General features: G+C 39.1%; 1 protein-coding gene across 3 annotated transcripts in view; it reads left to right on the plus strand.

Annotated features, from left to right (window-relative positions):
• The window catches only part of LOC150081753 (2-oxoglutarate dehydrogenase complex component E1-like), a 1,213,922-nt gene extending 1,187,857 nt beyond the window's left edge, over positions 1 to 26,065 (plus strand). Inside the window, exon 22 of one of the 3 annotated variants that reach the window (XM_090378853.1) lies at positions 25,534 to 26,065. In XM_090378853.1, the coding sequence (XP_090234979.1) occupies positions 25,534 to 25,633 (100 nt within the window). In that variant the 3' untranslated portion in view covers positions 25,634 to 26,065. The remainder of the gene's footprint in view (positions 1 to 25,533) is intronic. The other 2 variants (XM_090378854.1, XM_090378852.1) reach the window with 2 other exon arrangements.
• Positions 26,066 to 26,277: the final 212 nt, after the last annotated feature.

Consider the following 26,277-nt stretch of genomic DNA (forward strand, 5'->3'; position numbering starts at 1 on the left):
TTGCAGGCCGTGAATAGGTTTGTGATATATCACAAACCTATCCGACATGGCATTGATTCAGTAAGATGTCTGAAGCATTTGGGAGGTATGGCCAACCAAGCTGTGTGTAATGCACCCAGAATTGCAGGTATGGAGGTGATTGGTGCATCCAGATGCCTGATATGCCTTTCCATGTCCCACAAGTGCCCAATGGAATTGATATCAGGGGTGTTTGGCAGCCAATTGATATGCTGGAAGTCAGAACTGTGTTCCTCAAACAATTCCTGCCCAAGCGCCCAATGGCTTGGCGCACTGTCATCTTGGAAGACACCATCACCACTCGAGGAAAAGTGTAACATAGCTGGGTGTACACAGTCAGCAAGCAGTTGATGATAGCGGAGAATGCTGATACGTTATTCCACATGCACCAGGGGTCCAAGTTCCTGCCATTGAAACATGCCCAACACCATACAACCACCTCCACCAGCCTGCACTTTTGATACCATACATGATGGATCAAGAGCCTCATGTTATTGGTGCCAAATCCGTACACGACCATCCACGGTGTGAAGTAAATAACGTGACTCATCCGACGGCACCTCCGTAGCCAGGTGGGCAGGAGCAGCAGTGCATAGCTCACGCTTCTTGATTACACCAGGTTTCGAGCCCGTGACCACCAAATACGGAGGAATGGGAAAGGTCAGGGAATGACCACCGCATATTCCCGGAGCAATATGGCCTTAGTTGCTAATGCTCCTAAAAACCAAATAACAAACAAAAAACAAACAGACTCATCCGACCAGCACACCTTACAGCCTTCTAACATCCGACTTGCATGCTCTTTGCAGAGAGGCGATTCTTTTACGCCAATGAACCTTGGTTAGGAGAGGATGCCGTAGGGGTCGTCTGCTGGTATACCCATATGTGCGAGAAAAGCAACAACAAAAAGCCTGACCATTGTCCAGAGTTCCCACCATTGCTGGATTATAGTTAAAAAAAAACCAGATGTCACCAAAAATTTGGAAACAGCTAAAGTGGCAGCAACTGACAGAAATACTGAAGCAAATCCCTTGGATACCATCATCAAACAGACTGAAGCTGGAACACATCATGTCCAAGAAATCAAATAGAGTATCAGCAGCTTTGTGTACCCAGATCATTCATGGAGCACCTGCTGCTAGACCTCCACAAACAAAATGAGCACACCACTAATGTACTCTTCCGTCAAGGAAATTTGGGACATAACTTGCTCTTTATCTCAACTTTAAGGGAACACCTGACACAAAATATTTGTAGTCTGTTAATACTAAAATAATCCATTTTCCTTGTTTTAATGGCAACTACAGAAGTTGTGGTCAACACTTTGTTTAACATTGGCTCGACAAACTGAGCAAGAAATAAATAAAATGCCACAGCACTCTTGCTCATATGCCCAAGCGGCTAAGGATTGACCTGCATTAAACCAATCACAAGATAGCAAGCAAAAGCAACAGCAAACCCAAAAACCAAACATTGTTGTACTCCATCCATTTGTCAAATCTACACCAACAACCAGTGAAGCCATCAAAGAAATCACGACAAAACACATAAAATCAGCAGGAAAAATCTGAAAGTTAAGGCCATAAGCAAAACACAAAATATAGGCATAATAGTGGAAACCGTCACTTCAGCTGATGCAAAAGCACTTCTTCAAAGCCCTACCATGACCTCGGTCTGCGGGCTGAGACACCAAAACCCAGAGGCCCTTCCATAATCATTTTTGATGTAACCACAGTGATACTCTCAGAAGAGGTATATGAGCGAAATATCATTGACCAACTAGACAAGAAGGATGCACACAAAGGTTTCAACCGAAATACTTCACGTCAGTGACATCAAAACAAAATGTTAACTGGATTGTTGAACTCAGCCCCAACATGGAAACTAATTGCTAGACTCGGACAGGCTCTACCTGGGATAGAGGGCATATAAGTAAAGAGAATTTGTTACAGTATCCAATTGCTTCAAACACCATAAGTTTGGGCACACCACACATACATGTACTGCTATTGTGTCCACTCCACGGGAAAAAGGACACCATTGAAAAGAGATCTGATCCACCAATTTGTGTCAACTGCAAGGCCAACAAAATGAAGCATGATCACTCCATCTGTGATTCTACCTGCCCCACTTATCTCAAAGCCAAGAGGTTCTACCAGCAAAAAATCAGTTATGGAACCACACACTTAGAACACAGAACCAGAAATTAAGTTTGTTCAACTTAATGCCCACCTTGTTGTCGACTAGCTTGCAGTGCGTCCAATCAATCAATCAGTTTTTGTTGGATCCCTGGCCATTCTGGAATTCTGGGAAATGAAAGTGCTGACTTTGCGCTAAACATACTCAACCTGCTCTCTCAACGTCCTCAGGTTTCTTACACTGACTATAAGTCTGTCATTCGCAAAGCGTTCTACGATAAATGGTCACAGATCTGGAAAATCAACAACAATAAACTTTACCAGATAAAAGAAGATCCAAAGCTGCGGCTGTCTGGCTTCCAACGAAAACAGATGAGAGGAAGTGGTATTGGCAACAGACAAAATTAGACACTCATCATACTCATCTTTTTCCTATTATTGGGAGAAAACCCACCATCAATTTTCTTACTGTCTATCATTTTTTGGTTGATTGTGCCTTTATCCAAACGGCCATTCACTACACAGGAACTGAAAAGAGCTCTTGTCCTTTCTAAGGCAAGTACTATTGGGCCAGTACTATTACCATTATGAAATGATTAAGCCTCTTTCACCAAAATCGATGGATCACCTGCGCATTTTTTTTTTTTAACAGAATCATTATTGAAGAGCAGTTTCCTGGTGCAAGGCAATCGTTCTTTCCTTTGCCAAGCCAGGAAAGGATCCTAAATTCCCTGCCAATTACCTTCCTATCTCTTTGACTAACTGTCTGTGCAAAATCCTGCAGAGAATGGTTTTTGTTTAATACGGTATTTAGAATCAAACGACCTTCTCTCCAGCATTCAGTGCAGCTTCCAAAGGAACCGGTCCACTCTGGACCATCTTATTAGACTGGAAACATCCATCCGAGATGCTTTCCTAAAACACGAATATCTTGTATCTGTATTCTTTGATATGGAGAAAGCATATGACACAACTTAGAGATTTGGCATCTTAAAAGATTTGTATACCATCAATCTTAGAGGGCATATTCTCGTTTTTATTAAAAACTTTTTAGCCAGTCAGTCTTTCGAAGTTCGTGTGGTATCCTCTCTCTCTCTCTCTCTCTCTCTCTCTCTCTCTCTCTCTCTCTCTCTCTCTCTCTCTCTCTCTCTCACTCACTCACTCACTCTTTTTGCCTAGAGGAGGGAGTACCGCAAGGTTCAGTATTAAGTGTCATGCTTTTCACCATCAAAATAAATGCTATCACAGAACAACTTACTCCAACTGTAAACAGCACTCTATGTTGATGACTTTAGCATATTTTGTCAGTCATGCAAAATGAGGGCTATTGAAAGACAACTGCAATGAGCCATTGATTGCCTTAATTCCTGGGCGCTTGCTAATGGATTCAGGTTCTCGCCGCAGAAGACCGTTTGTGTACAATTTTGTCATAAGCAGAATCTTCAACCTGAACCTGAATTGAAGCTAGGACAAAATGCTATTCGAGTAGTGCAAGATACAAAATTCTTGGGACTGATATTTGATAAAAAATTTACCTTCCTGAAACATCCGTCAACTTCGCACAAAGTGCACGAGAGGCCTAAATATTCTCCACTCTCTGTTGTCTACATCTTGGGGTATGGACCAATCACCCTATTACATATTTACTGTACTGTAGCATGTTCCAAACTAGACTACTGGTCCCAAGTATACCCATCAGCCAGAAGCAGTGTACTTCAGTGGCTGGACCCTTTCCATCTCACTACTGGAGCATATCGAACGTCTATCCAGAGCCTGTATGTTGAAGCAAATTAACCACTGTTATCGCTTCGATGTAAGCAATAGTCTCTAAAGTGTGTTTTAAAACTGAAATCCCTGCCATCCATTTTAGAGCCATAATGGGAAAGTTTGTACAATGCCCGTAAGACTGCCAATCATCGTTTTGGTATTTGTGTCCAAGAGCTACTCGGAGAACTTGAAATCAAGGTAGCCAAACACCAAAGCAGCCCCTTCCACCCTGTCATGTTCACATTCCAGTATGCGACTTTTCCCTTAAAAACTGGGGATCATATACTCTATCATCTCTCTACCTACAGCTCTATTCAGCACACCAGGCTGAACATTTGACTTCACACCAGTTTACACAGATGACTTGAAGTCGGAATCATATGTAGGATCTGCTGCTGTCTTTCTGGACACCACTATATCAGAGCAGATTCTTCCTGAATGCAGCATATTTACTGCAGAGCTGCACGCTATTTAGTTAGTCCTGACCACATTGGTTAATACTAGCGTCCTGACCATATTGGTTAATACTAGTTAATACAAGGTTCATTTTATATTCTGATTCTTTGAGCATCTTACAGGCTTTACTAAATTGTGAGATATAATTCTCATCCAATTCTGTCTCAAGTTCAGCAGAAGATCCACTCTCTCCATGAACGTGAATACAATATCCACTTCTGCTGGACTCCCAGCCAAATCAGCAATTGCCACTAATAATTTTTGCCCGTCAGTCCCTTATTTAGACTACAGGGAAAAAATACACGAAAAGATACACTCCCAGTGTATCTTTTCGTGTATTTTATTCATGGTAGGATTCAGGGAGTATACAGAGTACAAATAAATTGTATCAGATAAAGCCTGTAATTGAACCGTGGAAGTCTAGTCTGCACAGGAATCGTAAAGAGGAAGTTGTTCTAGCCGGACCCGCATAACGTAGGACACAGTCATCTGGCACATTCGTTCTTGCTAAGGGCTCTCCTATGTGCGAGTCCTGTGATACAGTTTTATTCCTGAAACATATTTTAATAATATGCATTTTACCGCTTTTAACCATCTGACTGAGCCGTATACACTGTCAGATTTTATCCGACGATGATGACAAGGTGTCAGCTCTTTTTACTTTTTTAAAACTTACTAATTTATATGCATGTATATAAAATAAGCTTTATATTTTTAGAATATATATACTGCCTTTTAAACTTTTACCTAATCTTTTGACCAGGTAATTTTTTAAAGTTGCCGGAATCTATTTTTAACTTTGTCTTGGTGCATAATAGCCACTGCTGGTAATGCTCTAGTAATATCAAAATCCATCCATCCATTCTGGTTGATTGTCTGTTATATTCAAAGATCAGGACAAACACTTTTCAGTCACTCTCCACATTGAACATCTCACATGATTTATCTCACTTTATAGGAAATGAAGTAAATTAGAAGAACTTTTGATGTATTTAAAATATATTGGCCTGTACTGGAGCATATAATTTAACAATTATAACAATGCGTTGTCTGTAAATAAATAATGAACAGACACAATTTGGACTGAGTAGCCCTTCTGTTGTTAAGCCCACTACAGTCAACCATCACTAATCGGGCCACCGGTAATCCGGTTCCACCGCTAATTTGAACGTAATTTCAAATTTCCCGGGTTGGCACACTGACCTGCCGCTACTATTTTAGTGGCGTTGGTTGCAGCATCAGCTTTTGGTGCGAACTTGTAAACACTGGCAAACCATTTCTACTTGTTTTTCTGCATTTATTATTATAATCTGCTCACATTTAGCCCTAGCCATGGTTCCAATGCATAAAGGAAGTGCTTCTCGTGGTGTAAAGCGCAAACACCGTACATTGTCCATAACAGATAAAGTTGAACTTCTGAAAAAACTCGACAGCGGTGTGTCTGTGATAAGTTTAAATTCCAGCAATTTCTCTCAGTTCCTCTTATTTTAGCTAATTTTCTTTTAGCCATTCAGTTTTAGTTTTTTTTTAAACTTGCGGAAAAACACAACACAACACAAATATGGTGGATAATACAATGCACTAACTAACTTGTTTTCACAAAATCTCTAACGATACAGGCAATTTTCACTTTACGAGTTCTCGGGTTTTCAAGTTTTTTTTTTTTTTTTCCCCAAGTATCAAGTATCAACAAAATTGAAAATATGAACATTAATTGCAAAAAATGAATGTTAAACATTCATAAATACCGCATTTCAAACCATGCGCTTAGCTATACACCTTAAGGCCATATAACAGTTTGTGAGCGTGGTTTGTAAATTGTATTAGTTACCAATTCAAATCATTAAAATGTACTACACTTTCATCGTTATCGTATGTTCTGTTATAAGAACCAATTTTAAACGCCATTGTGATATTTTTCTAAAGCATATTTCTGGAGGTCACGACCATAAAACAATAAAAACAATTTGCACTTTCCAGTTTGCAAGCAATTATAAACAGTTGTAAACTAGATCTTCTTGCCTTTCCGAAAATACCGATAGCTGGAATTGTGTGATTTTTTTACGTTATTATGGTGAAATGTGTTTCCCCTTTACGGAAATCTTAAATCATATAAAAAACAAATTTTCGGAATCTTCTCTTCATTCCTTTTTTTTTAAGCTTCGTAAACTTGTTACTCCCGCAAATCGTGTTAGTTGCAATTTGTGTGTAAAAAAATGCTTATGCATGCAATCGTGAAATTTATAATTAAAAGAGAAGATTATTATGGAAACAAACACCTCTTGAAGCATTCTGAATGAGACAACTCCTTGTGCAACTAACCGAGTGCCGAGCCAATAATGAGTGATCAACGAGTGTGCATTTAGTTGATGATGATGAAGAATAAATATTCTTTAACATTTGTAAGTCGTAAATAATTTCTCTATTATTATAATTTGCTTGATTTTACAGGCTACATTTTCATTTTTTTGATAAATCAACCATTGTTTAAACATAAACTAATTACTAACTAATTTCATCATTGAGAATGTAACCCCTATTTTTAACCTTATGTCTATAGGAAATAAATTCCCGCTTTATGAGCGCTTGCTAGGAACGAATTAACTCGTAAAGTCAAGGACTACCTGTACTGACACTTATTGCGATGTTTGAGAGTTTATTTTATCGCAATGAGTTTTATTGCAGTGCTCGCCACGCATGCAATAAACTGATCATAAACATCCTTCATATGTATGCTGTAATAGTGTAACACATATGGGGACAACACGGCTTTTGAAGAAATAAAGTAACCTACTGGGCCATGTCAGCCACATATATGCAACATAAAAAAAACTTTTTTTTTTATATTTTAAGCGAAAAAACGACAACACTGACATTACAATATTTATTCTGGAATTACTAATCAAATTATTTGCTAAATATTTTTTGGTCCCTGGGGAATTTTTTCTTAAACTAGCTTGGCAGTCAACATGTTAAAGGTAGGATGAGGTGGTTAGCTGTTGGGTAAACTATATGTGCTAAAATAACCACTGGTGATCCGGTACCCTCCAGGTCCTGATGCTGCCGAATTAGTGAGTGTTGACCTCTACCAACCGAGTGCTTATGTCACACCATACTGATTCAACATTGCACTGGCCACCCATATCAACTGGATGTACTGCTTTAGATTTTGTGTTTCCTAACAACATAACCCCCTCCTCCCTTCCTATCCTCTTTGTCTTTTTTGTACGCATTGTACTCCCCAACTTCAAATTCTGCATTCCTTATATCGTTTTGACACCCCTATATCTGATATCCCAATAATATCTGCCTTTGATGTCTTGACTAGCACCTTAAATTCATCAAATTTATATTCTATACTCTTAGCTTTGTACATGTGAGGAAACATGCACTTGTTCTTACTCTTACTCTTAGTTATCATAACACAGCCCGTGTATTTACTTGTTCCATGATGACTTCCAACAGTTCTTGAAATCCCCAGCACCTTGCTTTCCAGGCTGCTGCTCATTCCAATAGAAGCAGTGCAAGAATCACTTTCACCTCTGGTTGTTAGTCTGTGTATCCCGGGCACCTCCGTAGCCAGGTGGGAAGGAGCAGCAGTGCGGAGCACACGCTTCTTGATTAGACCGGGATTCGAGCCCGTCACCACCAAATACGGAGGATGCGGAAAGGTCAGGGAATGACCCCACCGCACATCCCGGAGCAATATGGCCTTAGTTGCTAATGCTCCTAAAAACTAAATAACAACATAACATAACAACTGCATATCCCTCCAAGCTAGCAGTTTTCCGACCCACCTAATTCTTGCACTCTTTCTACTTTAAGTGGAACCCATTCCTGTAAAAGCAGTTTCTCCATTGCCTGTTACAAAACAGTCCATGCTGGAAAAAATTCTACCCCCCCCCCCTTTGAGCCTTGCTCATCATATAATCCCTCATATTGTGTGTGTGCGTGCGTGCGCGCGCAGAATTGCAGACACTTTCAAATTTAACCCTAACCTGCAACTTTTTTTTTTTCAACATTTTGCCTGTACTTGCTAAGTCCATAGATGTACTCTTAATGTCATTAGTGCCAATGTGTACATTTTGTGCCCTTAAAAAATGATATCTGCTCTACAACATCATCAACTTTTGCCCCCGGCAGAAATACCCTCAGTCTGAGATTGCTCAGTTTGCAAAATATGACTGAGATTGCTCAGTCAAAACCCCTGTTTGTTCAAACTGCAAAAGAAGCCATCCAGCCTTTTCCAAAACTTGAGCTATGGATAACAGGAAAGAAAATTCAAAAATACAAAATTGAAAATAAAGTCATGTTTCCTGAGGTACTTAGACAAGTTATGTTGACCATGCCTAGTGGTCATCTTATGCAGCTTGCACTTGAAACTTTGTTTCTACTGCAGCTCAAACAGATGTATCAGTTCCGCCTAACACACCTCTCTAGCGAATCTACACTTTCAACCTCTAAAAAAAATAATCCTCCAAAAAAAACTAGCGAAGCCACAAATACTCCAATCAGCATCCCTACCCATACCCCATCAGTGCCAGTTGAAAAAGAACAATTAAAATCTGAATCAGTCTCTAAAAAAATGAAATCTCTCCCACCAACAGTATGGATGTAGATGAGCTGCTAGATAATGAGGAGCCCATTCTTGAACTCCATGCAGATGACACCATAGATATTAGATGCCCCACATTCCCAAAAAAAGACCGGAAAAAAGTCCCACATACAAAAAACAGTCAGTGAATCATCCTCAGGGAAACCTAAATAATGCATAACATCATACAATTGAATTGCAGAGGACTAAGCAGTGATGACTTAAGAGATTTAATAGCTCAATTCAATCCCATAGGTGTATGCTTACAGGAAACATTCTTGTCACCCTCAAGTTTTGCAAAAATTTTCAAGTTAGGAACTCAGAATCACTTGCACGTGGAGGAATAGCTATTCTTGTTAACGCTAACATACCATCCAGGCCAATTCAATTGAGAACTACCCTAGAAGCTGTGGCAGCTCGAATTGCAGTTGGTGCATCATTTACCATTGTTTCCATTTATATTCTGCCATCTACACTACTTCTGCTTTCAGAACTTGACAACCTCATTGCACAACTCCCAACTCCAATTTGTCTTTTTGGTGACTTTAATGGACATCATCCATTGTGGGGGTCTGCCACAATGGATAGAAGAGACAAATTGATGAAGAAATTCATGAATAATAATCTTTTAATTTATTAAATTGTGGACCTCCTATCTACATCCACTTACCAACCAGATCTGCTTCTGCAATAGACTTGTCAATTTGTTCACCATCCATATTTCCAATCATGACATGGTTGGTATTAACCAATCCCTTTAACAGTGATCACTTTCCAATTATTTGCTCACTACAAACAGGGGTACCTCCAAATCATGATCAACGATCCACTTGGCAGTTTAAAAAGTCAAACTGTGATGGCTATTCTGCCCAAATACTCTTAGACAAATTTTATGTTCAAAGACATTATTGATGATGTAAACACTTACATAACCAATCAGATTGACTGCAGCTAAGGCCTCCATTCTAAAATCTACGCCATATCGAAAACACAGAAATCACTAGTAGAATAAAGATTGTTTAATTGCCAAACAGGGAAAAAACCATGCTTGGAATAATTTCTGCAAGTATCCCACCACTAATAACCTAATTGCTTTTAAAAGACTGAAAAAAAAAAAAAGCTAGACAAGTTAGGCAGAATGTAAAACGGGATTCATGGATTGCTTTTGCCTCAAAACACGGATACCCGGTATCTGGAAAAGAATACAGGTGTTAAATGGCAAATTTGTTCGGCTGCCCTCTCTGATACTTCATTGGAAAGGGAAAGAACTATCTACAGCTGAAGAAGTTGCTAATGCACTTGCTGAATCATTTGCTACAACTCTGCTTCTACCTCCTATGGGTCCACCCTCCAGAACATCAAAGCAGGTGCAGAACAGTATAAAATCAACTTCATGCACCACTCATTCCCGTACAACCAACCGTTTACATTAATACAACTTCAAGAATCATTAAACAGATCTTCCAGTAGCGCTACAGGTCCAGGTGGAGTTCAATACGTTATGCTAAAGCTTTTACTTGAAGAAGACTTGTGAACCCTATTAATTTTTTATAATTGGATCTTCTCTGAAAATGCCTATCCTTCTTCACAACGCCATTTGTTCATTATCACCTTAACCAGGAAAAAATCCTTCCTGTGTTGAAAATTACAGGCCAGTATCTCTCACGAGCTGCATGGGAAAAATTTTCGAAAGAATTGTTCATACTACACTCACTTACATCCAGGAGTCATTCATTCATTCATTCATTTATTAATTACACACAATATAGTCTCAACATTATGTACATAAAAGTATATACATGATTTATATACAAGATATATTTACATATAATTATATGCTCTGACAAACATTAAACTCTCGTGTGTGTGTGCAAGTGTGTTCTTATTCAGGGTAGCTCCCAGGCATAAGCCCAAATCTACCTTGAGAACTTGGGAATATATAGTCTTTACAAAGCAGTCCTTAAAAGGTATGTTAAATTACTTGAGTCTGATTTTACTGTAGCGCTATTCGCACTTGAAATCCCGCACCCACTGGAGGTAGTGCAATACCAGTGAGTGCCAGCAATCCCACGCCCCGGGTTGCCCATACCAGGGAGCCAGCAGGGAAAAAAAAATAATAATAATAAAAAAAAAAAAAAAATATATATATATATATATAATAAAACAACAATAATATTCAATAGTCTGGATGGCACAACTATAAACTTCAAAAATCACAGTTCAACTGAATATTTCCTCAGCTGCTGTTTCACATGCACTGGAACCTCCAAAACCAATAACGGTACTATCCAGCAATCTCCAACTGTACGCCATGGATAATAGACTCTTTAGTTCACCAGACCCGACGCAATGAATCTGATCCAGCACGGCAGAATCCAGAATGGAGTATTCATGATTGCAGCACAAAAGACAACCAACCAGAGCACCAGACCCAACACCATGAATCAGGTCCAGCACCCCAGCCGCCAGCCAGATGTAGAAACCAATAGTGAAACTCCATGAAGACAATTAAGACACTAGGTTTGCCTCTGAAGAAAGGCTCTGAGAACAGTTCTTCTTGCAAAAACAGCAGCTGAAAACTCCTGAAATAAATTAAAACAGTCACGATTTGCAATAAGCAAATGCACTGTATCAAATGATAAGTCAGGAATATGCGCCATCAAAATCCGCCTTTGGTCTTCATACTCCCGACATAAAAAAATTACATGCATCCAAGTCTCCTGCTCGCCACATGTACAGAAAGGATCTGTCTCCAACCCTCTCTCATATAATTTGGCCCTAAGTGAGCCGTGTCCTGTTAACAAATAAGAAGTGTACATAGAAGGCGTAAACCAAGATGCCACGGTTTTTGCCAATGCATAGTTCACCTGGGGAATATATTTCCTCGTCACAGCTCCAACATCACCACTTTCCCATCTGGTCTGCCATAAATCCATTAATTTGTTCCATATTCGTTGTTTTTCTTCTTTAATATTATTCTCAAAATCAATTGTAATATCCAAAAACGTTACTGATGTACCCTTTTTCAATTTGTACAAAAACCCTCTGTAGACAATAATAAATCCAATGGCATGGTACCAGCAATTACCTGTAGGGCGTTTGTAGACGCTGTTCTAGGTACTTTCAATAAAGTTAATAACATAGAGCGCTGAAGCGATAAAAGTTTCGATCGAATCCTAGTTTTAGTTACCACAGAAAACCAAACAACAGCCGCATATGCCACTATCTGGAGAAAAATAGTCTTATAATACAATGACAACACTCTCTTATTCAATCCCCACTCCTTACGAGAAATCCTAGCAATGGAGCCTGTAAAGTGTCTTACTTTTACATTTAGGTGTGAAACATGTGGGAAAAAGGAAAGTTTGTCATCTATGATTAATCCCAAATACTTAGTTTTAGCAACATAAGGAATTTGAACACCACCTAAAAGAACTCTTGGAGGCCTGCCATAATCAAATTGTTTCTTAAAAACCATAAAACAGGTCTTACTTGCAGAGATCTTCAATTTGTTCAAATTGGCCCACTCCATTAAATCATCTAAAACTGACTGTATTTTTCTTTCCAATATAAGTCTGGAGCATCCAGAAACTCCAATCACAAGGTCATCAGCATAAGCTATCTTAGCAACCTCTGTACCCTCTCCTTAACAAGCCACTGATCTAAAACTGCATTCCAAAAGAGAGGTCCCAAAACCGAACCTTGAGGACAGCCTCTCGAGACACTGGCACTATATGACAGATGACGTGCATGCACAGTAATAAATCTGTCCTGAAAGTATGACCTTATAGTGTTAAATATGTAACTATTACACTCTGCAAGCACTAGAGATCGAAGGGCACTTTCCCACCATACCGAATCAAATGCTCCTTCGAAGTCTATAAAGACCATAAGAACATATTTCTCAGAAGAATCCTTAATGTACTTTAAAAGAGATGTTATTGCGTCCTCTGTAGAGTGCCCCTTCTTAAATCCATGCTGATCAGCAGAACACAGATGCTTATCCTCTAACATCGCAGAAATTCTGGGAGCAAGTAACCTTTCATAAACCTTACCCATGTTCGCCAAGAGAGAAATTGGTCTGTATGCTCTCGGATCAGTCCTGGGCTTACCAGGCTTATGCAATATCTTTAGCAGTGCCATCTTCCACGGTCTTGGAAAAGTACCTTCAGTGAAACACTTATTAAACAAATTTAACATAATTTGAGGAAAGTAATCATAAAACTTAATGATTACTTGATTTTCAATTAAGTCCAAACCTGGACATTTTTTTACGTTCAATTTAGCTACTGCTGCACCCAACTCCACCAAACTGAAGAGTTCAGCTTCAGCGTCACCTGCTCCTGTAAACTCAGAGTTCATCCGGCGTATCTCCGTTTGTTCAGGTGAATCATCTTGAGGAAGATCCTGAGGAAATAGTCTTCTAACAATCGTTTCCACAGTAGAAAACCAATCCAATGTCTCATCATTATTGTTCAATACAGTGTTGTATATTTCTCCACAAAGCAACTTATTACGAGAGATTTTATACACGAGACCCCAGGGATCTCTGTTACCAACTTCATTAACCAAATTTTGCCAACAAGTTCTCTTGCTCTCAGCAATAGCCTTATGAAAGCCTTTCTTCTCTCTTTATAGGCATTTTTAAATGATTCCACATCAATACATCCAGGAGTCAGAGAATCTCCTTCCAGATCATCAGTATGGCTTTTGAAAAAATAGATCAACCCTAGATGTACTCATTAAAGCCGAATCTCATATCCGCAATGCCTTTGTCATGAAACAAAATCTAGTCATGGTCAATTTAGATCTTGAAAAGGCATTTGATACTACATGACCTCATGGTATTATTATGGACCTTTACCAACTGTGGTCTAGGGGACATTTGCCGGAAATAATTCAAAATTTCTTGCAATTGCATTCTTTTCAGGTCCGATATAAAAACATACTCTCTACATCTCACATTCAGGAAGAGGGAGTCCCACAGGGATCAATACTTAGTCCAACACTGTTTTCAATTCAAGTTAGCAGCATGACATCCCAAAAACCGTTCAAACTTATATCTATGCAGATGACCTTACCATTTCCTGTCAGTCTCAAAGTATGAATACCATCAAATGGCAGCTCCAACTTGCCATAACCAAAATAGAATCGTGGACTTCATGGAATGGCTACCGACTATCAGAACAGAAATGCACTGTCACTCACTTTTTCAAGAAACAGAATAACAACCAAATAACATTAAATTTCTTGGACTACTATTAGATCGCAAACTAAATTTCCAAGCACACATCACTTATTTGAGAACTTCTTGTATAAAGCATTTGAATATACTTCGATCGGTCTCATCTATGTCATGGGGAGCTGATCGGTATACTTTGCTGCATCTTTATAGAAGTTTAATCCGTTCATGGCTAGATTATGGTTGTCCGGGACTCTGCCAGGAGCACTACTTTAAAATGGCTAAATATAATCCATCACAGTGCTCTGAGGACTGCGCTCGGAGCTTTCAGGACTTCTCCGATCCGAAGTCTATATATTGAAGCACATGATCCCTCATTACACATGTATAGAAAAACACTACTCTTCCACTACGCTGCTAAGATCCAGAGTCTACCATTGCACCCAGGTTGGGAGTATCTTTATAATACTCGTTGGGAATCCTTCTATGAGAGGAAGCCAAATGAAAATAAACCTGCCTCGCTCAGGATCAAAGAGCTTGTTCAGACTTAGAACGTCAATTTAAATTAAATTTTCCAAGACACCACTACCCCTGTTGCTCCTTGGACATATGTCTCTATCTCTCAAGATATACACTTCCTCCTCGGTGCCTCTGTAGCCAGGTGGGAAGGAGCAGCAGTGCATAGCACACGCTTCTTGATTAGACCGGGGTTCAAGCCTGTCACCACCAAATACGGAGGATGCAGAAAGTATTAGTATTAGTAATGGCCGCATGGTGCAAGAAGGCCTATGGCTTATGCTGCACCAGCCAAAAAAAAAAAAAATCCGAACAAAACAATGATAAAAACAAAAAAAAAAATAATAATAATAATAATAATAATTAATAAAAAAAAGGAAATTAAACCTATCATCCTATGCGCTTCCCTTACCCGAAAGTACTATCCAGATGACCTTTGAATTTCCCCAAACTGTCGGCCTCTACCACCCATGAAGGCAACTTATTCCAGTAATTTATAACTCGCTGGCAAAAATAAAACTTCCTGCAGTCCAATCTAAAGATTTCCCCCCGTAACTTGAATTTATGTCCCCTAGTTCTAGCATCATTTATAATCTTGAAAATTTCATCCTCATTCATTTTACTGATGCCTTAAACACCTCAATCAAATCTCCTCTAAGGTGTCTAGTTTCCAAACTCTGCAACCCACATATTCGATGTCTTTCTTTAGGTGCAGTCTCCATACTTGAACACAGTATTCCAAGTGTGGTCTAACATAAGCCTTATATAATGGGATTATCACGTCCCTATCTCTACTTGCAAAAGTTCGATAGATCATCGATAGGACACCATGGGCCTTCCTTGCAACCTGTTTACAATGCTCAGAGAATTTCATGTCTGACCATATCGTAACACCCAAGTCCCTTTCCTCCAGTACTGGGTTTAGTTGAACTCCACCAAGTGAATAAGTTATTTTGGGATTACTGTTTCCCAGGTGTAATACCTTACACTTTGTTGGATTAAAGCATAGCTGCCATTTTTCTGACCATTCCTGAAGTCTATCTAGGTCTCTCTGAAGAAGCTCAGCTTGACAGTGATCATTAACTACTCTACCAATTTTAACATCATCTGCATATTTAGACATCACGCCTTCTAACCCTTCATCAATGTCGTTTATGAAAATTAAAAACAACAGTGGTCCTAATACTGAAATTGAAAGGTCAGGGAATGACCACTGCATATCCCGGAGCAATATGGCCTTAGTTGCTAATGCTCCTAAAAACCAAATAACAAACAAACAAACAATACTTCCTCCAGTGGGGCAAAAATATATCTCCCTCCAATATCAGACAGTTACATTCAGCTCGTGCTTACTATGAACAACCATGCCTGTAAAATTTATATGGATGGTTCCAAAACTGAGAGTATGGTAAGCGCTGCGGCAGTTTTTCCTTTATATACAAGTTCAGCCATACTACACTTGCTTGCAGCATCTTCACAGCTGAATTATATGCCATTAAGTTAGCACTTAGTAAGATTATTGAGCTTTCCATCTCATCAGCCATAATTTACACAGATTCTCTTAGTGTCTCTGCCATAAGGAAGAATTTCTCCTCTCCTCTTCTCATCCTACATTGAAACAGATTCATTCCCAGCTATTTTCTTGCAGTGTGTCCAATCAGTAAATCAGTTTTCGCTGAATCCCTGACCATTCTGGCATTCTGGAAAATGAAAGTGCTGATTTTGCCGCTAAACATCCTCAACATGCTCTCTCACAACATCCTCAATTTCCTTATACTGACTATAAGTCTGTCATAGCAAAGCGTGCTACGATAAATGGACACAGATCTGGAAAATTAACATGAACAATAAACTTTACCGATAAAAGAAGATCCAAAACTGTGGCTGTTTGGCTTCCGATGAAACAGAGAAGAAGAAGTGGTATTCTCATCTTACTCATCTCTTCCTATTATTCAGAGAAAACCCATCCTGCAGATGCAACTTACCGTCCGTCATTTTCTGGTTGATTGTCCCTTGTATTCAACCATCTGGTCAAACACTTTTCAGTCACTCTCCATATTGAATTACCTGATTTATCTCATTTCTTAGGAAATGAAGCAAATATCGAAGAACTTTTAATATATCTAAAACATATTGGCTTGTACAGAAGCATATAATTTAACATCTCTAACAATATGCTTCTTGTGAATAAACGAACAGACACAATTTTGCCTTAGTAGCCCTTGTGTCGTTAAATCCAATATCAACAACAACAACCCTGAGGGAACAATATATTAATAGGGAAAAAACAGTGCCATGAAGGAAATGGTGATTATTTGCTATTCTAGCAGATAAGAAAACAATTGCATCAGATCATTATTCATATTAAACACCATCAATTCTCAGCCCGGGTGCCAAGCGTTTCCATGGCCACGCGATTCTTTGCATATATAGAGCGTTTTTGTTAACTTAATGCAAAATTAACTTCTCCACACATCTCTTACTTCCATACAATCAACTGTTTAATTTAACAGAACATAAGGAATTCTTAAATAAATCTTCAAATAGTGCTGCCAACCCAGATGACGTACATTATATCATGCTAAAACAATTTCTTGAAGATGATTTATGTACCCTACTGATCCTCTATAACTGGATCGTTTCAAAAAATGCTTATCTACTTTCCTGGCATCATTCTTTCATACTTGCCTTACCAAAACCAGCAAAGACCCTTCTTTGGTTAAAAATTATAGGCCAATATCTCTCACAAGCTGTAGGGGGAAAAAAATTTTGAAAAAATGGTACATATTAGGCTAACCTGGATCGTAGAGGCAGATAATCTTTTAACAGATCATCAGAGTGGCTTTCATAAGAACGGATCCACTCTTGATGTCCTTATCAAAGCTGAATTGAATATTTGTAATGCCTTTTTCATCAAGCAACATCTAGTCGTGGTTAATTTTGAAAAGGTATTTGATACTACCTGGCCACATAATATTATTATGGACATTTATCATCTAGAACTAAGGGATCATCTCCCTCAGATAATTAAAAATTTCCTATGCCACTGCTCTTTTCAAGTTCACTGTCAGAATATACTGTCTACATCCCATATTCAGGAAAGAGTACCACAGAGATCTATACTCAGTACAACGTTATTTGCAATTCGAGTCAACAGCATAACCAGGACATCCCCGAAACTGTGGAGGCTTATATGTATGCAGATGACCTCGCCATCTCCTGCCAATTGCAAAACATGAACATTATTGAACGTCAATTCCAACTTGCCATTAACAAAATTGAATCCTGGATGTCACGATGGATATTGACTAGTTGAACAAAAATCTACCACCACTCACTTTTGTAAGCAACATGCTCTCTACCCCTATCCTGAACTACCACTAAACAATAGTCCAATACCAGTAGTAAACAGCATCAGATTTCTGGGCCTGATATTAGATCATCATCAGCTATTTTCAATCCACTGCAGGATGAAGGCCTCTCCAGCAACTTTCCAGTTCCTTCTGTTTTGTGCGATGGCCATCCATTTACTACCCACTAATTCATGAATTTCATCCATCCATCTCCGCCGTTGTTAGCATTAGCATTAGCAGAGACATATGATGCAAGAAAGCAAGCTTATTCAGCATCAGCCAAAAAAAAAACAAAAAAAAACCCACTCCCATTTCACCCCTCCGTTCGTTCGAAATACCTGTCCAGTTGAGCTTTAAATTTGTTTAGGCTATCAACTTCAACAACGAGTGATGGAAGTCGGTTCCACAAACCAACCACCCGCTGGCCAAAGGCAAATTTCCGCACATCTATCCGACATCCGTCCTTCCTCAATTTGAATTTATGCCCTCTGAGGTGATTATTCTGAGAAAGATGAAGAATCCCATTGGCATTGAGCATGCTCAAACCATTCAAAGCCTTATACACCTCTATCAGATCACCTCGCCGGTGCCTAGTCTCCAGACTCTGTAATTTGCAAAACTTAAGCCTTTCTTCGTAAGAGCAACCCTTTGTTCCATTTACTAATCTTGTTGCCCTTCTCTGTACCCGTTCCAGCAGCTCTACATCCTTCTTGAAATGAGGCCTCCAGACCTGTATACAGTACTCAAGATGTGGCCTTACCATTGCCTTATACAAGGGAATAATCACCTCCTTATCCCTGCTAGAAAAATTCCTGTATATCATTGACAAGACACCATGAGCTACTCTTGCAGCTCGTCTGCACTGCTCAGAGAACTTCATATCTGCCTGCACAATTACCCCCAGGTCCTTTTCATTCTCCACCACTGTCAGTGTAGTACCGCAGAGTTGATACGTTGCTCTGGGGTTACTGTTTCCCATATGCAGCACTTTACATTTGTCGATGTTAAACCTCATTTGCCACCTCTCAGCCCATCTGTTCAACCTGTCCAGATCCTGTTGCAGCAGCATAGCGTCAGTATTGTCCTTAACGACCCTGCCAACCTTTGTATCATCTGCAAACTTGGACATTAAACTTGATATCCATCATCAATATCATTCATAAACACCGAAAACAACAACGGACCCAACACTGAACCTTGAGGAACTCCACTAATAACATTAGTCCACGTTGAGCAGTGTCCATTGATTACCACTCTCTGTCTTCTGCCACTCAACCATCCCCTTATCCATAGCAGCAATTTGCCTCCAATGCCACACTGCTCCAATTTGTGCAGCAGTCTTCCATGTGCAACAGTATCAAAAGCCTTTCTAAGATCCAAATATATAATATCAAAGTTATTCCCTGCATCCAGTTCTTTTGTGACTACATCATAGTATCCAATCAAATTGGTCAGGCAAGACCTGCCCTTAACAAAACCATGCTGCGTCTGAGCTATAACTGAATTCTTGTCTAGATGATCCTGCAGTGCTTCTTTAACCAGTGCCTCCATTAATTTACCTGGAACAGAAGTTAAACTAACAGGTCTATAATTACTTGTGTCAGCCTTTGAACCTCCTTTGTGAATTGGGGTCACATTTGCACATCTCTAGTCCATAGGTACCTCCCCTGAGTCCAAGGAAGCTCTCATAATTATGGCTAAGGGTTTGCTTACTTCCTTTGCTGCCTCCTTTAATATAACTGGATAGATCCCAGGTGCCTTTTTTATGTTTATCCCCAACAATCTCTCCTCCACTTTCCTCTCAGTTATTACAAAATCATCCAGCTCACTGCCAATGTTTACTTTACCTACATCATTCTCCTTCCTGAATAACTCCTCATGTGTGAATGTAGATGCAAAATACTCGTTTAGATTGTTAGCCACCTGAGCAGGATCCTCAACTGTTGAACCATCAATATCCAGTGGACCAATCTGATTCATCCCTTTCCTTTTCGAGTTCAAGTATGTAAAGAACTCTTTTCTGTTTTTCTTTGCATCCTTTGCCAAGGATTTTTCATAGTCTGCCTTTGCCTGCCTAATCTCCTTTGTGACTTGGTTACAGACCAACTTATATCTATCATAGGCTTCCATGTCACCCATTAATTTGTATGTATCCCATGCATTTTTCTTCTCTGCCACATGTCTCATTAGTTCATCTGACAACCATTTAGGCCTAAACCTTGAACAATATTTCTTAGTTGGTATGTAAAGCCTGGTAGCCTCCAAGATTAGTTCCTTGAATGCTTCCCATTTTGAGTTTGCTGTTGGTAACATCATCAGTTAGTCCCACTGTATAGAATTTAAATACTGTCTCAGACCATCATAGTCGCCTTTACGAAAACAAAAACCCTTCCCTTTACCTCTGATGGTAGTTACCTCCTTGAGTAAATCCCACTTCAACACACTGTGATCACTGCCACCTAGTGGTTCATTTATCTGCAGGTTCTTAATGCATGAGGAATCACTACTGATAATCAGATCAAGAGTATTGCTCCCTCTTGTTGCCTCACGAACATGCTGATGTAGAAAACAATCATCCAATAAATCCACAAAAGCCTTGCTAGTGTGCGAGTGACCAAGCCACAAATTCCAGTCAATATCTGGGAAATTAAAGTCCCCCATTATAAGACTCTCTGATTTACTGGCCCACTCTATTTCCCTGTACAATATCTTATTATACTCATCAGAGTCATTAGGCCTATAGCACACTCCTACTCTCAATTTTGATTTCCCTATGCTTATGTCACACCAAACTGACTCGACGCTGCCCTGTCCATCGATGTCGACTGGCTTCACTTCCTTGGACTTTGTGTTTCTTAATTAATAGCATAACCCCTCCACCCCTCCTGTCCTGTCTATCCTTTCTATACACATTGTATTCCCCAAATTCCAGTTCCGCATTACTTATATCTGTGTGACACCACGTCTCTGATATCCCAACAATATCTGCCTTTGATGTTTTGAGCAATACCTCAAATTCATCAAATTTATTTACCAAACTCCTAGCATTGGTGTACACGCAGGTATACATGCACCTGTTTCTATTCTTAGCTACCCTAACACAACCCATGTGTTTACTTGTACCGCAATGACTACCAGCAGTCTCTGAAATATCCTGCATCCTGTTTTTCAGACTTCTGCTCATTTCAATAGAAGCAGTGCAAGAATCACTTCCACCTCTGCCACTGGCTACTGTTAAACTATTAGTCCTTGTATCCCCCCCAACTAGCAGTTTTCCAACCCACCTAACACTGCCTCGACAGCATCAGCAAAAATTCTTGCACCCTTTCTATTTAAGTGTATCCCATCCCTGTAGAAGCAATCTCTCCTGTTAACAAGTACAGTCCAGGCTGAAAAAAATTGTACCCCTTGAGCCTTGCACAATCCCTCCAGGGCCGAATTGATCGACAAGGCTCTCATCATATACTCCCTCCTATCGTGTCTGGGCAGAATTGCAGACACTTTCAAGTTCAACCCTAATTCACGGCTTTTTTTCAACAGTGACCTGTACTTGCTAAGTAATTCCGCCGGTCTCCTACTCTTAATATCATTAGTGCCAACGTGTACAACTATATCACCTTTTGTGCCCTTAAAAGATGATATCCGCTCTACAACGTCATCAACCTTTGCCCCTGGCAGACATACCCTGGTCCTATTCCACCTATCCTTTTTACAAAGGATGTTCCCCGTTTCCCTGACAATAGAGTCACCAACAACTACTAGTTGTCTTCCAGGTTTTCTTCTAGCTCCTCTTGGGTACCATTCTGTTATTTTCTTAGTCCATCTGTCATCATGTTTTTGAGCTATGTGTCCTGCCCAAGACCATTTTAGTTCTTTAGTTTTGATATGAATGTCCTTTACTTGAGTTTGTTGCCTAATCCATGTGTTTCTCTTCTTATCTAACAGTCTGATTCCCAATATAATTTTTTTCATTCTTCGCTGTGTAGTTCTCAGCTTCTCTTCCACTCTTTTGGTGAGTGCCCAAGTTTCACTTCCATAAGTCCTGGTGGGGAGTATACATTGGTTCATTATTTTATGTTTCAGACAAATTGGAATATTGTTCCTCAGCATGTGACTATATTTCCTGAGTGCTATCCATCCAAAATTTATTCTTCTTTTGACTTCCAGCCATTTATCATTATTACAGCTAATAACTTGTCCCAGATAAGTATATGACTCCCTTTCATTATGTCCCTTTCTGTGGCATACTTGTTCATCATTACTTTTGTTTTAGCCATATTCATTTTTAGTCCAAAATCCTTACTAATTCTGCATAACTGATTAAAATTTTCCTCTAATTCTTTGGGATCGTGGCTAATCACTACAATGTCATCCGCAAATCGTAAATGGTTTAGGTACTCTCCATTCAGTTTGACTCCTCTCTGCAACCAGTCTAATCTTCTGAAAGCTTCCTCAAGGGCAGCAGTAAACAACTTTGGAGATACTGTCTCCTTGTCAAACTCCTTTCGCAATTTTAAATTTGCTACTGTCTTTGTCTAGTCTAATAAAGGAGGTAAGGTTCTCATATATTTTCTTCAAAATCATAATATATGGGGTATCTATGCCTTGTCTTTCCAGTGCCCGAAACATTGCCTTATGCTGTATGGAGTCAAATGCCTTTTCATAATCCACAAATGCCGGGCATAATGGTGTTTTATATTCATTTGCTTTCTCCATTAGCTGTGATATTATGTGAAGGTGATCCATAGTTGAGAATCCTGTCCTAAAGCCAGCTTGCTCTTTCGGTTGATTCTCATCAAGTATTCTTTCTAATATGTTAGTAATGATCCTTGTGAACAACTTGTAGATGTGGGATAACAAGCTAATTGGTCTATAATTTCCAATTTCTGATTTATCTCCTTTCTTATGCAGCAAAACTATGGTTGCATTATTCCCCTCCTTAGGCGGATACCTTTTCTAATGCATTTTGTGAAGAGTCTTGCCAGTTTTTGTGTTATGTCTCTTCCTCCCAATTTTAACAACTCTACAGTAACTTCATCTTCCCCGGGGCTTTCTGATTCTTCATTTTCTTCAATGCATATTCTACCTCATCAGGAAGAATATCGGGTATGTCATATGTGTTACTAATTTGCGATCCATCTTCCCCACTGCTGGCATCATACCCTCCCTCCTTGTATAATTCTCTATAGTAGTCTTCTGCTATTTGAATTATGTCTTCTCTGCTATTTATAAGTACACCATTGCTATTCTTCAGTTTGAGTAACATTTGTCTTTCTGTATTACTGCTCATGGCTGCTGATTTAAGTCCTTTGTTTTCCCTTAATGCCTGTTCTACTTTTGTGTGTTAAATCTTCTTATGTCCTCTCTGAGTCTCTTTCTAATGGCTTTGCATAACTCAGTATACTCAATTTTCTCCTTGTCAGTGTTTATCTTGCTCTTCATTTGTTGTCGGTTCATCATGACAAGTGTTTCTTGACTGATTTCTTTTTACCTGTAGGTTTCTTGGGCTTTATCACTTTCAGAAAGCTATAATATTCCTTGTCGATATAGTCCTGAGCAGTCTGCAGAAGCTGAAACTTGTTCTTAAGTTCCAGTACATACTGCTTTTCTTGATATTAGATAGTAAGCTTAATTTCCAAGCACATATCTACGAACTACTAGTCTAAAACAGTTAAATATGCTTTGTTCAGTCTCAGCCACGTCATAGGGAGCTGATTGGTACTCCTTACTTTACTTCTACAAGTCCTGATCTGTTCACACTTAGATTATGGTTCTCCCGTATATGACTCATCTAGGAAAAGCACATTAGAACAGCTAAATGTCATCCAGAACAGTGCTGTGAGGACTGCACTGGGAGCATTCAGGACTTCTCCAATGCAAAGTTTTTATATTGAAGCCCACGATCCTCCATTACGTCTTCGTAGGAAAACATTGCTTTCTATGCTTTTACGATCCAGAGTCTTCCATCGCACCCCAGTTGGGAGTACCTTTATCACACTCAGTGGGATTCCTTCTTGGAGAATAAGCGACATGAAAATCGACCTGCCTCACTCAGGATCAAAGAGCTTATTCAGAATTGGAATATCGATTTAGCTGATATTTTTCAGAACACAACTGCACCTGTTCCACTTTGGACATATGTTTCTGTCTCCCATGATATACATTTTCTCAGGTGTGGAAAGAATGTCATACCTCCCTAAAACATCAGACAGTTGCACTCAACTCGTACTACTCTTAACTCCCATGCCTGTAAAATATATTATTGTTAGCTGTATGGTGCAAGGAAGACTGAGGCTTATTCTGTACCAGCCAAAAAAAAAAATTCTGAATTACCCTGAGAGAGAGAGAGAGAGAGAAGAATGATGATATCCAACTCAGTACCATGGTTGTGCCAAGCCCTTACTCACCAGATGTGAGCCCCTGGGGTTAATATACCAACTATCGAAAACTGACTGTATGGTAGGTACTGCAGCTGTTTTACCTTCATGTACAATTACAGCTACACTGCCATTAGCATGCAGTGTCTTCACTGCTGAACTTTATACCATCAAGTTAGCACTTGGTAAGATTATTGAACTTTCAATCCCACCTACAATAATTTACACTGATTCCCTCAGTGCTATCTGTGCCATAAGGAAGAATTTCTCCTCTTCTCATCCTACATTGAAACACATTCATTCCCAGCTATTCTCCTGCAGCATGTCCAATCAGCTTTTGCTGGATCCCTAGCCACTCTGGCATTTCGGGAAATGAAAGTGCTGACTTTGCCACTAAACATCCTCAACCCACTCTCTCACAACATCCTCAGGTTCCTTACACTGACTATAAGCCTGTTATTCGCAAAGCATGTTACGACAACTGGTCACAGATCTGGAAAAGGAATATTAACAGCAAACTTTACCAGATAAAACAAGAACCAGAGCTTCCAACCTTCCAACAAAACAGACAAGAGGAAGTGGTGTTGGCAAGGCTGAGAATTGGACATATGCATCATACCCATCTCTTCCTGTTATTGGGAGAAAACCCACCCCAGTGTGCATCCTGTAACAGATATTCAACCATCTGGTTAAACAATTTTCAGTCAGTTTCCAGGCTTAACGTATCAAATGATTTATCCTAGGAAACGATGCAAATATTGAAGAACTTTTAATAAATTTATTAGCCTACACAAGAGTATATAATTTAACAACTATAAGGATATGGTCATGCAATTAAACTATGAATAGATGCAATTTGGCCACAGTTGCCCTTAAACCCAATAACAACAAAACCATCAAATCTATTTTAATTTGGACTAGTGCAGTCCAACTGAAAGGAGGTCTATTACATTATTACATTGGCAAGGAAGATTCCGGGTTTCAAATTCCAAAGATCAGTCTCTTAACTTACAGTTGAAAATAACTAATGAAATCAGTAATCATATCTTTCTTTCTTTCTTTCTTTCTTTATTTTAAACTTTCTTTATGTTGTTGCTTCATTAATTTTTTACAAATATTCTTGTTTTAATAGATATGCTGGTCGTGCCGTATCTGCCTCTACAGCCACAGGCAGCAAACATGTTCACAAGAAGGAACAAGAGAAGCTACTGGCTGATGCTCTAACTCTCTAAAGTTGTTAAATAATTTCATGTGCACGCACAGATCTCAATCACAATGGTCTCTGTCACAAAACGTTATTTATTTTATACAGATTCTACTGGAGCATAGTCCTTCATTTAAATTGTTCAGCATTAGCTAATTAAAGTGCTTGTATAGATATTATTATATGGTTCAGAACAAGTATTAAGGTCTTTAATTTACCAGTGGATGACAATAAAGTAGGGGCTGCATTAAAGTAATGTAGAGTAAACCCATGTGTTATGAAAAAAATCAATGAATACCATAATCCTGATAGTTATATTTATTGTAGACAAAATATGCTGTCTGTGAATAGAGCATGATTTAAATCATGCTCTATGCACAGACAACATATTTTGAACATGTAATGAACATAGCATAACTTAAATGCTCATTTTTCTTAAAAAGTTAAAGATTAAAAAAAAAACCATGGTTACATCATATAAATTTCCATTTGCTTTTTTAATTGTCTTAATTTTAACAATATTTTAATCTAACTGTAAATCTAATAATTAGTGTAAGAGCACTGTTTAGAGATTCTATTTATCTGCATTACAAGGTTCAAGAACAGCCTTGTTATGCAAAAGTAGTCAAGAATTTTGTTAGCAAGTATCACATTTAGTGTGGAGCATCATGC

This window comes from Mastigoproctus giganteus, chromosome 8 (assembly GCF_048544385.1).
Source record: "Mastigoproctus giganteus isolate SK-2022 chromosome 8, ASM4854438v1, whole genome shotgun sequence".
Taxonomy (NCBI): Eukaryota; Metazoa; Arthropoda; class Arachnida; order Uropygi; family Thelyphonidae; genus Mastigoproctus; species Mastigoproctus giganteus.